This window comes from Castor canadensis, chromosome 1 (genome assembly GCF_047511655.1).
Source record: "Castor canadensis chromosome 1, mCasCan1.hap1v2, whole genome shotgun sequence".
In the NCBI taxonomy this organism is placed as follows: domain Eukaryota; kingdom Metazoa; phylum Chordata; class Mammalia; order Rodentia; family Castoridae; genus Castor; species Castor canadensis.
Genome location: NC_133386.1, coordinates 198,272,191 through 198,285,688, shown reverse-complemented (window position 1 = coordinate 198,285,688; position 13,498 = coordinate 198,272,191). Strand labels below are relative to the sequence as shown.

The window sequence follows — 13,498 nt, the reverse complement described above, 5'->3', positions numbered from 1 at the left end:
GATGATAATGTGTACTGGTATCAGGAAAGGGAAGATCAGTGAAAAAAACAACCTTTAGCAGGCAAGGGGTTAGGACTATGAAATTTTCAGGGGAGGAAGAAAAAGAGTGCCTCTCAGTTTAAACAAGTGTTTTCAAGTTGGGTTCCATGGTCAGTTGCATCTCAGCTACCCGCCACGTTTGCTAAAAAATGCCTGCCTCTGCTGGGTGCCCATGGCTCACGCCTGTAATCCTAGCTGTTCAGGAAACAGATACTAGGAGAATGAAGGTTCGAAGCCAGCCCAGAGAAAATAGTTTGAGAGATCCTATCTCAAAAAAAAAAAAAAGCTTGCTCCTCATCTACTGAGCTACTTAAGGTCTGGACATCAGCTTTTGATGCCCCAGAAGACATGCTGACTGCTCAAATGAAATACAATACATTCAACATACTATGGTGAAGAAAAGACATAGGTTACCTCCAAGTTTAAATCCCAATTTTCTATTTCTAAACTGAATGCCCTTGGATACTAAAGTGGATTTCTTTCTGCCCACAGGATCAGTGTATAGGTTAACTATCATCTGCTAGGCACTGGATGAATTTTGGTTGCTGCTAGAGCCTAGAACCAGAAACCTGAATCTTGGTGTCCTAAATGCTTTTTCAACTGAGCCAGACATCAGCCCACAAGATGATCACTGAGGTCACTTGCCAGTTCTAGCTGTGTGAGTGGCTGAGCAGGACTTTGCCAGCTTGTATGACCAGGCCTTCTCATTACAGGCACCTCCAACATTCTGTAAAGTGGTTTGCCTCACACTCCAATGAGCATAGCTTCTGGCCACACAAGGACTTACTGTCTGAGGGAGAGTAGCTAAAGCAGTAAGAGCGCCTGCATAGCTAGCATGAGACTCTGAGTTCAAATCCCCCTCCTAAAAAAAAGACTGGTCAAGTGTGATAGTGTACCTATAATTCCAGCACTTGAGAGATTGAGGCAAGAGGATCGTGAGTTTTGAGGATAGCCTGTCTCAAAACAAGACAGAAGACTTCTTGCCCTTCGTTACTTTGGTTTTCTTTTTTTGTGTGTGAGACCACATATCCCAGGCTGACCTCAATCTCACAATCCTCCTACCTCAGACCCCTCACCAAGTGCTGAGAGTACAGATGCACACCCACCATGTCCAGCCACTGCCTTGGTTTCTGTTGCATAATGTTCTACCCTGGTGTAACTAACTGTCTACACAGATAGAAAGTGTCAACAGCACCAAGCAAAACAGACATTTATGGAGCCACCCATGGGAAACAATGGACTAAACTTCCACGTAACCACGAAGACTTCTATTCACAGTCAATCCTTGAGTGTTACCTGTTGAGAATTGGAATTCACTTGATCTAGACTAAGACTTGTAAGACAAAGGTTCTAGTTCCACCTGTCAGTAACCAGTTGTGGGGTGCTGTGTTACCTCCTGACCTCTGACTTCATTCATGTCTAAGGGCCCTGTGAATTCTAATATTTTAAATTTTATATGCCACTGCTACATTTCCAACTGAACTTTCCATTCATTTATCTGTGCTGTTGGGAGGATGGCCATAACCACTGAACCTCTGAATAAAACTGAGGTTGTGAAGAACAGGTTCCCCTCCAGTTTGATGCCAATGATTACTTCAAAGCAACAGTGAAAAGCAGCAGGAAATTGGTATTCATGAGATCTGTGATTGAAATACCAGTGACACACCTACTGGACTTTTTGTTATTGTTTCATGGTTGATTAGATCTGTCCAGCAGCATTTTTGGATAGACCCAAGGGCAGCTAGGAGTCAAGGGCACAGGGAAGTAGGAAACAAGAAAAAGCATCAGTGAAGTCCACAGGATGACAATGAGCCTGACCACAGTAAAAACAAAAACTAAACACCAGCATAGGTGCTAATGACTCACAGCTGTAATCCTAGCTACTCAGCAGGCAGAAGTCAAGAGGATCATGGTTTGATGCTAGCCTGGGCAAATACTTTGTGAGACCCTATCCTGAAAAAAAAAAATCGTAAAAAAAAAAAATGGATGGTGGAGTGGCTGAAGTGGTAGAGCTCTTGCCTAGCAAGCATGAGGCCCTGAGTTCAAACCCCAGTGCCACCAAAAAAAAAAAAAAAAAGAAACCAGCATAGTGGACTGGAAGTTGGCTTAAGCAGAAAAGCACCTGTTCTGCAAGCACAAAGCCCCGAGTTCAAACCCCAGTCCCACCAAAAAAAACCTAATTTCAGGGCAGATGACTCAAGTGGTAGAGTGCCTGCCTAGAAAGTATAAGGCCATGAGTTCAAACCCCAGTACAACCAAAAAGAAAAGGAAAAAAAAAAAAACAGAAATGATAAAGTAGCATAAGAAGCTTGAGCTTAAAGGCAAAGTATACTTTGAGTAAGGGCAGAAGACATTCCAGGATTCATCTTGACAGCAGACAGGGGGGACTCCAGGTTTCCTAAAGTGGTTGCTGTCATTCCTAACTCCTGCTGGCTTCTTGGGGCTAAAAAACATGTTCAATACCAAGCAAGATGTGAAATAATTCTAAAAATGGCTACTTAGAGAAAAATTACACACCATCTAGTGTACCATTTTCCAGCTGTTAAAAAAAAAACATGTGTTCCTTTTATGTTAACTCAAAACTTAAACAAAAAAAGCGAAACATTTGGTTAAGTTTAGAATATGATTCTTCCAAATACAAATGGCCCACCCTGGAAATGACTGATAATTATCTGTAAGGGCAATGAGAGACAAGAAGCAGACTTTGGAGCAGAGGTGGAACTTTTCAAGTCTTTTGCAGATGACAGACCTGGAGAAGACAAAAAAGACAGCAATGCCTTTTGGGATTAATTCATTCTAAAGCCTTGGGAAGAAAATCAGTGAGACACCTTCACCTTCATCACGGCCTTTGTGGCGTATCACTAAGCACAGTCAGGGAACACTGACTGTGGAATGGTCCCAATCCTCTCTTGGAGGAATAGATGATATACTGTGGTCCCAATCCTCTCTTGGACGAGGAGATAAAATTCTGTGGACAGTTGCCATAAGGAAAAGGCTGCTACCCCCAAAACAGAAAATACATATTTATTACAAAGTAGTGTTTGCTTCATGATCAGAATAGAAAAATAATACTATGAGCTACTAAGAAGGTTCTGGAACTGAGTGTCCTTAAGCAAAGGGATAACAGGCTTTTGCCTCACTCCAGGAGCCTAGCGCCACAAGGCTTTCAGGGCCTTGTGGGCAGGTGCAGCAGAGCACATACTGGAAGCATATGGCTCAGGTCCTTCTGGAAGCCCAAGGAGCCGAGATGGTCCACACAAGATGTTCTGGCCATGATGATCAAGAACTTGAGGTCAGCAGGAAACTGTTCTGAGAAGGGCCAGGATGGGAATAGCCTTTCCCCTCCCTGTACTGGAGTGAAGAGTGTCTCAGGCTGATGCTCAGGTCTAGAAGATAATGCCCACTGGCCTTAGGCAGGCTGACTGCCCAAATGTCTGTGCTGAGGCAAAGCTGCACAACCTTTCCCAGGTCAACTTCACCCACCACTTCTCATGGGTATAGCTAAAACACCAGAAATATGTGTGGTGTCAGCCGAATGGGCTGCAGGTTGAAATTTTTGTACTTCAAATCCTGTCCATACTGACAACAGAAAGAAAAAGGAAATGTTAAAAGACCAGTGAACAAGAGCCTCTGGCCTAACCTTTTCCATATTCTAAGTCTCTTAGTCCCAAAGAAGCAGAAGAATATCTTCCCTAAGAGGGAACCTTTGTACCTACTAAACATGGGAAAGGCAATCGACAGACACCCCCTAGCTGGCCCTCTAGACCCCTGGAACTTCTACAGAATAAAGCACCCCTCCCTGGATGGGAACCCAGTCCTCTACAGTGGTACCTGGAGAAAGCAGCCAGGGTGAGCACCTCAAGCAGCAGCTCTGAGCCACAGAAGAAAAGCAAGATGCCGTTCACGATGGCTTCCAGGCGGAGCACGTAGGTCTGCAGCAGCAGGTAATAGGAGGCCAGCATGGCAGATGGGAAGGTCAAGGCCACACTGATGCCAAGTGGCATCTTTCGCTGGCAGAGGTTTCCCTTTGTACCTGTCAGATACAGCCCATAGAGTCACCAAGTGGTCTACTTTCCCTGGCCTCAATGGAAAGGTATGTGAGATGTGACAGACTTGTGAATAGAGAAAAACAATCCTGAATGGAGAGGTGCACATTGATAAGTAGGGTTCTATTGTACTTCAAATCTGAGGCTTTGGGGGAGTTACAGGATAGGAATCATTGTCTCCAGAGGTCCTGCTTCCAGTCTGGCTCCCACCCAAGGAACCATAAGATTGTTCTTTGCAGGGAAAAATTTAATTATAAAGCTGGGTGCTGGTGGCTTACACCTGTAATTCCAGCTACTTGGGAGACTGAGATCAGGAGGATCTAAGTTTGAGGCCAGCCCATGCAAATAGTATGCAAGACCCATCTCCAAAATAATCAGAGCAAATGGACTGGAGGTGTGGTTCAAGCAGTAGAGCACCTGCTTTTCAAGTGCGAAGCCCTGAGTTCAAACCCCAGTCCCACCAAAAAACAAATTAATTCACCAGGCACCAGTGGCTCACACCTGTGATCCTGGCTGCTCAAGAGGCAGAGATCAGGAGGACCGTGGTTCAAAGCCAGCCTGGGTAAATAGTTCCACGAGACCCTATTGAAAAACGCTTCACAAAAAGAGGGCTGGTGGAGTGGCTCAAGGTGAAAGCCCTGAGTTCAAGCCCTACAACCGAAAAAAAAAAATTTAAATATATAACCAGAGCATGGTAGTGCACATCTGTAATTCCAGTACTCAGGAAGCTGAAGCAGGAAGATTGTGAGCTTGAGGCCAGCCCAGGCTATATAGCAAGCAAGACACTGTCTCAACTGTATGTGTGTGTGTGTGGGTGGGTGGGTGTGTGTGTGTGTGTGTGTGTGATGAAATTTTTTCAACTAATACTGAAACTGATTTTAGAAGATATAAAGTATATAAAACATGTGTTCACCATACCCTCTCTAATACTAAATACTATAAATCTTTTTTATTGTTGCCAGTCTAATAGGTGAAAAAATATTGTTTCAGTTTGCTTTTTATTACTGAGTTTGGACCCCTTGTGAAGTTATTCATTCTCTATAATTACTCTTATGTGAAATGACTATTTGTGTCCCTTATCAATTTTTCAAATTGCTTCATCTTTTCCTTAATGACATACATGAGCCTTCTTTTCCATTCCTGTAAGTGTTGCAAGTATTTTTAGTTTGTGCTTTAATCCTGTTTTCAGAAAGGAGCTATTCTAACTAAACAGGGTTTTACTCTGTATTTTTGAGGACATAAAACTTAGGCTAGGATTAGAGGCATGGCTCGAGTGATAGAAACCTGCTTTGCAAGCCTGAGGCCCAGAGTTCAAACCCTAGTACTGAGGGGGAAAAAAAAATAACAACTTGGACTAGAGAGAAATGCAGGGGATCTTAGTTCAGCACAGGACACAGAATTACAACTGAATTTATTCTCCCACGTAAACCAGTGAGAGGAACCAGGTATACATTACTGCCCACCTCTGACCCTACAGAAGAGCAACACATAGGTAAATCTTGACACAAAATAGCAAGCAGCAGCTTGAAGCTTCAGAGAGAAAGTAACGGAATATACCAGAAGATCCAACTTCTGATAATGAGCCTAGGTTATACACTTTGTCTTCTTAGTCAAGTTACAGATACCTGCTTGTTCCATAAGAAATGGAAACGTTGTCTGGACAACACTCACCAAAAAACAGTCGAACTACTTCAATTCCAAGATAAAGGAGGAGCATCACCATATCCAGGACTAGGTTGGCTGTTGGGTATGGCAGCAGGAGACCTGCCAATACAGAAGCCAGAGTCTGCAAACAACATATAACTTATAGATTCCACAAGAACTGCCACACAGGAAGAGAAAAATAGGACAACAGTCTTAGCTTTCCATGAACTAGCTAGTGAGCTGTGGGCATTGTTAAAGCAGCAGGATATCTGCACTCACAGCACTATGGCTGCTGGAGGCAGGCTTTCACTCCTAAGTCTGTGGGGACTCCACTCCCCCACATAACTGGATACACAAGTGTACACAGGCCACTGAATAGCTTCTGAGAGTCACCAATGGGTTTAAAGTGGAGTTCAGCAAAGAGAGGGAGGGGGAAGAATCAGAATGGAGAAGACCACTTTTCCCAAACTCAAGAAATTCTTGTTGAGGGGCTTGCTACTGATTCTCTGAATCAGTCTCAGAGAAGGCATCAGATGGAGAAACTTCTGCCTTGCAGTGCAGAGGAGCTTCAGTGGGTCAGTAAGGAATAAAAAATAAGCTGGGGTGTGGTTAAAGTGGCAGAGTGCCTGCCTGCCTAGGAAGCACTAGGCACTGGGTTCAAACTCCGAAAACACCAAAATAAATAAATAACTAAATAACTAACTAAATAAGAATGTTGGGACGGGGGCAGTCAAGCCCCAGCCTTACCTTTATACAGGAATATAAAGAGTTCCAACAGGAAATAGGTAGCGTAATACCACCCATTGAGAAAGAACAGGACTTCCAGAGGGGTTGAAGACAATCGTTTGCCTGAAAAGACAGCACAGAGTAGTAGGATGGGGGAGAGGGCAGCTCAAGCTGTTTCTTGTACGGTTCTGTCTCTAACGGGAGAAAACACAAGGTCGCGGCCAGTGGGGCAGGCCACTGTCGGTTCTTATGATTGCTGAGAATGAGGCGGTGGGGATGTGGCGTGTGGTGTGGAGGGGGCTTCCTTCCTCTCCTTCCTTCCCAGGAAACACTATCAAATCCTACTCTTGGCTTCGGGAAGAAAATCGAGAGGTGACCCAGGTCGTCACAGTTGAAAGGCACCTCAAGATCTAACCCCGTCCCTACTCGGTAAGGAAAACTGGGGCGTGGAGAGCAGCGCTGGCCTGTCCGAGTCAGCATATTCATAATTTAGCCATCCCAGAAGAGGCCCTGCCAAGGATTTAGGGGTACAGTATTTGACACCCGCACCTCGAGATCTTCAAGCACTCAAGGTGGGCGGGGCGGCGAAACCGCGCTTTGAACAAGCGAGGAGCGACGTCCTTAACACTTGAGAAGGGACGGCTCAGGTCGAGCTCTGAGATAGAAGGGAGATGAAGGGACTGGAAGTACTGATGGGATAAGAACCAGCGACTCACACACCTCCAGAATCTCACCTCGCGGCGCCATCTTCAGTCCCCATGGAAACTGCGTACGCGGCAGCAGCCGCTCCCGAAGCAGCGAGGCGCTACCGGAAACGGAGGACAGAGCGGCCGGACTTCTTGCCTCTCTGCCCGCCCGCGCTCGGCTCTCTATGGTTACCCCGGGCTCGGGCGACGGCGAACAGATCGCGCATGCGCGCGGGTGGGGTTGGGTAACACGCGATCTTCAGTCGGATGTCGGCTATCGCAGCCCATAAAAAAACAGTGGCCGCCTACAAAGCCATGCTCAGCAGGACCGGAGTTCAGGGACAGCCCTCGGCCTCCCTGAGCCCCAAGGTAAAGGGCATTGAGCCGAAGCGGCCAGTGTGGCAGTGCCACCAGAGGACTGGCTCTAGCCCGCGGTTCGCTTTTCTGTTAACGGTCTCAGCCAGTGCGGGGTGGGCTCAGCCCTGGTCTTTCCTGCGGCTGATTTGTAGGATCCTGTTAGAGACACCAAAATGAGTCGGAAATGGTGTGTCCTGTTCAGGAGCACAAATCAATAAAAACATGGAAAGGTAAAACGTGATCGGCACGTGACCCAGAAACTGTAGGGGAAGTTGAGGGTACAAAGTACTCCCAAATGGTGGAAAATGAAGCAAGTTTCCAAGAGAAGGCGGGTGAGCTAAGCTTTGAACCTCCTTTGAGATTCGGAACACTAAACTTGTGTAGCCGCGGGAAAGGGGATGAAAAAAGAAAGGACCACCCTCAGGGAGGTCAGCCGGGACAAGGCAGGCAGGCAACAGATGGCAACTCTCGGTGGATAATTTGAGGAGAATTACTTTTTAGGAAAAGTGCTATGGGGCTGGCGGAGTGGCTTAAGTGGTAGCGCGCCTGCTTTGCAAGTGCGAAGCCCTGAGTTCAAACCGTCCCGAAAAGAAAAGTGCTATGCCCCGGCTAGTTGCGGTGTGAGTAGGGCAGTAATTGTTACTTCCAGGATTTAAGGGGAAGAGGCAGAAGCAACGCCTTGAACCTGGAGAGACTAAGGACCTTGAGAGCCTCCCACCAGGGCTCCCCACCTCCATCTTCTCTCCTCTCCTCCACTACGTATGATCTCTGCTTGCCTTCCATTAGCAAATCTTTTTTTATTAGTAGTAGTTTTATTCATCAGTGCCTTGTGAGAGGATGTAACATGTTTTAATTTGTGTGTGTGTGTGTGTGTGTGTGTGTGTGTGTGTGTGACTGAGGTTTGAACTCAGGGCTTCATGCTTACAAAGCTAGCACTCTACCTCTTGAGCCATGCCTCCAGTCAAAATCATATCAAGGAATATTTTTTTTTTGGCGGTACTGTGGTTTGAATTCAGGACCTCATGCTTGTTAGATAGGTTGTCTACCACTTGAGCCACCCTGCCAACCCACTGGCAGATCTTAACCACAAGCAGGAGAACAGTGAGCGCTTTTAGGATCCCTCTAGCAAAGTATAGAGCAGGGTGAGGAGGTGGAAAGGGATCCTGCACCTCCATCTCCACTACCTACTAGACAAGAGCCATTGACCAAGTTCCTGCTTTGAGCCTCATGTGGAAGGTTGGCCTTGGCTGGTTTTGGAAATAAGATTTTTGGGTTTTTTTTGGGGGGAGGGGTAATATTTACATAGTGTATATTGCTACTTTCATGTTACAGTGAAAAGTTAAAGAGCTGCAAGAGAGACCATATGGCTCACAGTCTTATAGCTCTTTAAGAAAAAGGTTGCTGACCTACGTCAGTGTGCCACAACTTTATAGGTGCCAAAAATGGGCACTCAAACCGAATCACAGCACAGCAAACATCAAGAGTCTGAGTATAGCAGCCTGGTCCCCTGCCGCCAAGTGGACCCAAATGGTGGTACACACAACTGGTTTTGCCTGGAGCTAAGAAGCCCAGGGCCAAGGCCTCAGCAATTTTCTTTTAGCAAGCGGCAAACAAAACTAAGCCCCAAGGGAGAAATTTCAGTGCAGTCATAGAGTCACCTTGACTGACTTATTTTGCCTATGTGCTTGATGTCAGAGCCTTTCAGGGTCATTTGCAAGAATGTGCAGGGACTCTTAAAGCCCATGGCCAACTGCTGGTCCTAACATCCAATGACTTTGTTATACTGATTATTTCTAATAAGCTTTCATAGATTATTTTTAATGCATTATCACATTATCAACAAATAAAGACTTTTTAAAATCATTTATTCACATGTGCATACATTGTTTGGGTCATTTCTTCCCCCTGCCCTCCTCCCTGACCTTTCCCCCTTCCCCCCCTCATTCCAGGCAGGTCATGTAAATAAAGACATTTTTATTTCATCTTTCTCAATCCCTATACCTTCAATTCCTTTTTCTTGCCTTATTGCACTGGCTAAAGCATCCAGTATAATGTTGAATAGAAGCATGATAACAGATACTCTTATCTTTCTCCTTTTTTAATTTTTGGTGCAGGGGATCAAACTTTTGTCTTATTCCTAATCTCAGGGGGAAGTGTTTGATATTTCATCATTAATGGGGTTTTTTGTATGTTTTTTAGTACGAGGGATTGAATCCAGGCTCTCATACTTGCTAGACAAGAGCTCTATCCCTGAGCCACACTGCCAGCCCTTTTATGCTTTGCTTCTCAGATAGGATCTTGAGTTTTTGCCCTGGGGCCAGCCTTAGACTATAATCATCCTACCTTTGCCTGTCAAGTAGCTGGGATTATAGGCCTGTACCAGCACTTCTGGCTATGTACCTTTTTGTTCAGGCTGGCCTCACACAGCAATCCTCCTGATCTCTGCCTCCTGAATAACTGGGATTACAAACATATTTTGTGTTGTTTTTCAAGGTGAAAATTTAGAGTTCACCATTTCTAGCCTTTAGTCTTTATGTGTTTATTTATTTTGGTAATACTGGGATTTGAACCCAAGTCCTCGCTCATGGTAGGCAAATACTCTATTATGAGCTACACCTCCAGCTCCACCTTTCTTCTTTTCTAATATTTGAGGGTTTTTTGTTTCATTTTGGGAGGATTTTTTTTGGTGAAGTTTGAACTCAGGACCTCACACTTGCTAGACAGATATTCTACCACTTGAGTCACTTCACCAGCCCTTTTTCATGTTGAGTATTTTTGAGGTAGGGTCTCATTTTTTGCCTGGGCTGGCTTTGAAACATGATCCTCCTGATCTCTGCCTCCAGAGTAGCTAGGATTACAGGTGTGAGCCACGGGCAACTGTCTAGAATTTATCCTTTGGTTTTATATATTTTTTCTATTATTTGTCTACTTTCTGCTTATTTCTTATTTTATCTTGATTCTCCTTTCCTTCTACTTAATTTTCCCTTTTTCTAGTTTAACATGAACCCTTAGAACATTGATTTTATATCTTCCTTTTTTTCTAATAAAAACTGTAGCACAGACATTTTTATATGATCTAGATGTTCAATATCATTCGTTCAAAGCATTTTATAATTTTCCTCCTTTACCTGTATTACTTAATTTCTAGTATTTCATGGTTTTCTAGCGCAGCCCCTATCAATACATTTCCTCAGTCCATAACTCACCCTTTCAAGAAGGCTGGATTTAGCATTTCTCTCTTTCAGTGAATGCAATGTTGAGCTTCGTCAGTAGAGGGCACTGGAGGGACACTGAGGAAGAAAGTCTCCTGCTCCAGTGTGCTCCAGTGTTATCTTTCCTTGCTCCTGCTTGGGTTCCTGTGCAGTGATTATGTAGGGAACAGATCTGGTGGTGCTGTGTTCCAGCTGTATGCCAAGAGGCACTCCTTAGCCAGGCAACTTCCCAGATATAGTCTTAAGTGCGGTGACCACCTTGCTGGGGCCATCTTGTCACTGATGCTGCATACTCCAGGCCTTGCAGCTGAGGCAGCTCCAATTGTCCCTGCCCACCTTGGCTCACTAGTATCCTGGATGGCTTATCTCACAACCCTCCAGGAAAGGACTCTGTGCCCCTACAGCAGCAACCATCTCCCTCTGCTCACCAACTCAGCTCTTTAGCTCCCCAAAGGGGGTTCTCTGTGTGTGACCTGTGTGAACACTGTGCACTGTGAGCACTTGCAGTGCTCCAGTCCCTGGGCATCTGCACACCAGTCTTGAGTCCCAAGCTGTGTTTCCTGGACTCCTCCCCACGTGGGCACTGAGCACTCAGGCCTTGTGCCTACAGGTGGTAGGCACACAGGTGGTGTCCCTGTACTCCTTAAGCACCTGCCCCCAGCCTCAGATGACTATGGCAGGGGTTGATTCTTGCTCCGCTATGAACCAGTTCTTCTCTTAGCAAACCAGTGGCCCTTCTCTCACGTCCAGTGGGTGCCAGTGAACACTAGCCTTGACCTTCCTGAGGTACGTCCCTCTTTGCATCTTTATAGTTCCAGTAATTCTGTTTTAAATATATATATATATATTTTTTGATAGTATGGGGTTTTAACCCTCATGTACTTGCTAGGTGGGTACTATATCATTGAGCCACTCTGCCAGCCCTTTTTTTGTGATGAGGTTTGTTTTGTTTTGTTTGAGATAGGGTCTCATGAAGTATTTGCCCAGGGATGGCTTCAAAGTGAGATCATCCTGAGTAGCTAGGATTACAGGGGTGAGCCACCTGCACCCAACTATTCTTTTCTTTTCCATCTGTTCTTCTGCTTGGATAATTTCTATTGGTCTGCCTTCTGACTCATTGATTGTTATAGTATCTTCTCTTTTGCTGTTAAATTCATTCAGTTAATTTTTAAAGTGAAGGATTTTTTCGGGATTGGATCTCTCGAATCATTTGCCCCATCTGGCTTTGATCTGCGATCCTCCTGATCTCTACCTCCTGAGTAGCTAGGATTACAGGTGTGAGCCACCAGTGCCTGGCAGTTATTATATATTTGTTTTAATTTTAAGGACTTCTGTACTTCAAAAATCATTTGCTTTTCTATTGAGATTGCCTATCATTTTATTCACTGAGAACATACTTTATTGCAGCTTTAATAGCCTTGTTAATTAAAATATCCGTTTGTGGAGCTGGAGGTGTGGCTCAAATGGTACAGTGCCTGCCTAGCAAGCAAGAGACCCTGAGTTCAGCCCCCAGTACTGCCAAAATATATATGTGTGTGTGTGTACGTACATACATATACATATATATATGAATTTGGAACATCTCAGATTGTAGCAGGTTTTTTTTTTTCTTTCTTTTGGTGGTTCTGGGGTCTGAACTCAGGGTTTTGCACTTGCTAGGCAGGTGCTCTACCACATGAGTCATGCCTCTGGCTCAGATGGTAGCAATTTTGAATATTAAGTTGCAGAGACTCTGGTTCCTTTTATTTTTCTCCAAAGAAAGATGTGTCTTTCAGCAGACAGTTAGCTTGGTTGGGCAGCACTGCAAACCATGCTTAGATCTCCTGTTTTTCTTGAGCAGTGCTGGGGCTCGAACCCAGGACCTTGCACAGGCAACAGCTTTTGTCACTGAGCTGTACCCTAACTCCGTGCTCCTGTCTTTAGACGGTTCTGCTTTGAGTCTGAAATCACTTATGTGTGGGCCAGAGCTTGGGTTGACAGAATCTGGCAAATTCCCTTCCACTGCTTTTCCCTCCACTGACTTTTTCCTCCACTGCTTTCTGGGGCCTGACTCAGTGCTCTGGTACTGTAATTTTTTTCTACAAGCATACCACACACATGGCTTTGCCTGCTGCCAAGCTAAAAGCAGTGAGGCTGGGGGTGTAACTCAGTGACAGAGTGCTTACCTGGCTTGTGCAAAGCCCCGGGTTTAATCCCCAGCACCACAAGTAAGCAAAAAACATCCAAGCTATAAGCAGCAAAATAGGGAATGTTCTCTGCATCTCTCTCTCTCTCTTTTCCCCACATGAGGTGGGTAACATGCAGGTGTCATAACAAGGTCTGAGGGAGGCACTTACACAATCATGTGAAAACCCAGTCATCATACTATGAGTCACAAAATGGCATTTCCCCTTTCCTGCTTGTGGAGTCATTTTGAAGTGTCTTCAACTTTTTGTGTTATGTTCACAAAAACATTGACAGTTGTTAGGAGTGGAGAAGCCATTCCCACAGGATCAAACTCAGCCATTAATTTGATCCACAAACACAATTCCCTGTGCATGATCTAAATGTTCTATTTCTTCCATATTGTTCTTGAGCATGTCAAGCATAGTTAACTTTTTTTTTTTTGCAGTACTGGGGCTTGCCTTCACCTTGAACCACTCCACCAGCCCTATTTTTGTGAAGGGTTTTTTGAAATAGGGTCTTGTGAACTATTTGCCTGGACTGGCTTTGAGCTGCGATCCTCCTGATCTCTGCCTCCTAAATAGCTGGAATTACAGGCGTGAGCCGCTGGCGCCAGCCATAGTTA

At 45.0% G+C, this 13,498-nt stretch overlaps 1 protein-coding gene and 1 non-coding gene across 4 annotated transcripts; both read right to left on the bottom strand.

Moving 5' to 3' along the window:
• Positions 1 to 3,038: 3,038 nt before the first annotated feature.
• Positions 3,039 to 7,341, bottom strand: Tmem216 (transmembrane protein 216). 3 transcript variants are annotated; one of them, XM_074046852.1, is made up of 5 exons: positions 7,190 to 7,341; positions 6,477 to 6,578; positions 5,757 to 5,871; positions 3,871 to 4,072; positions 3,039 to 3,618 (listed from the first exon to the last, which is right to left on the bottom strand). In XM_074046852.1, exons 2-5 carry the CDS (start codon positions 6,531 to 6,533, stop codon positions 3,603 to 3,605), a joined length of 390 nt encoding a protein of 129 aa, XP_073902953.1. In that variant the 5' UTR covers positions 6,534 to 6,578; positions 7,190 to 7,341; the 3' UTR covers positions 3,039 to 3,602. The 3 variants fall into 3 exon arrangements, with proteins under 3 accessions (XP_073902953.1, XP_020018685.1, XP_073902960.1); XM_020163096.2 differs by having other exon boundaries at positions 5,757 to 5,849; positions 7,190 to 7,340; XM_074046859.1 differs by having other exon boundaries at positions 7,176 to 7,332.
• Positions 7,342 to 12,993: 5,652 nt separating this feature from the next.
• On the bottom strand, positions 12,994 to 13,093 carry LOC141416768 (small nucleolar RNA U13). The gene has a single exon (XR_012441366.1). It is a non-coding gene; the product is annotated as a small nucleolar RNA U13 (small nucleolar RNA).
• Positions 13,094 to 13,498: the final 405 nt, after the last annotated feature.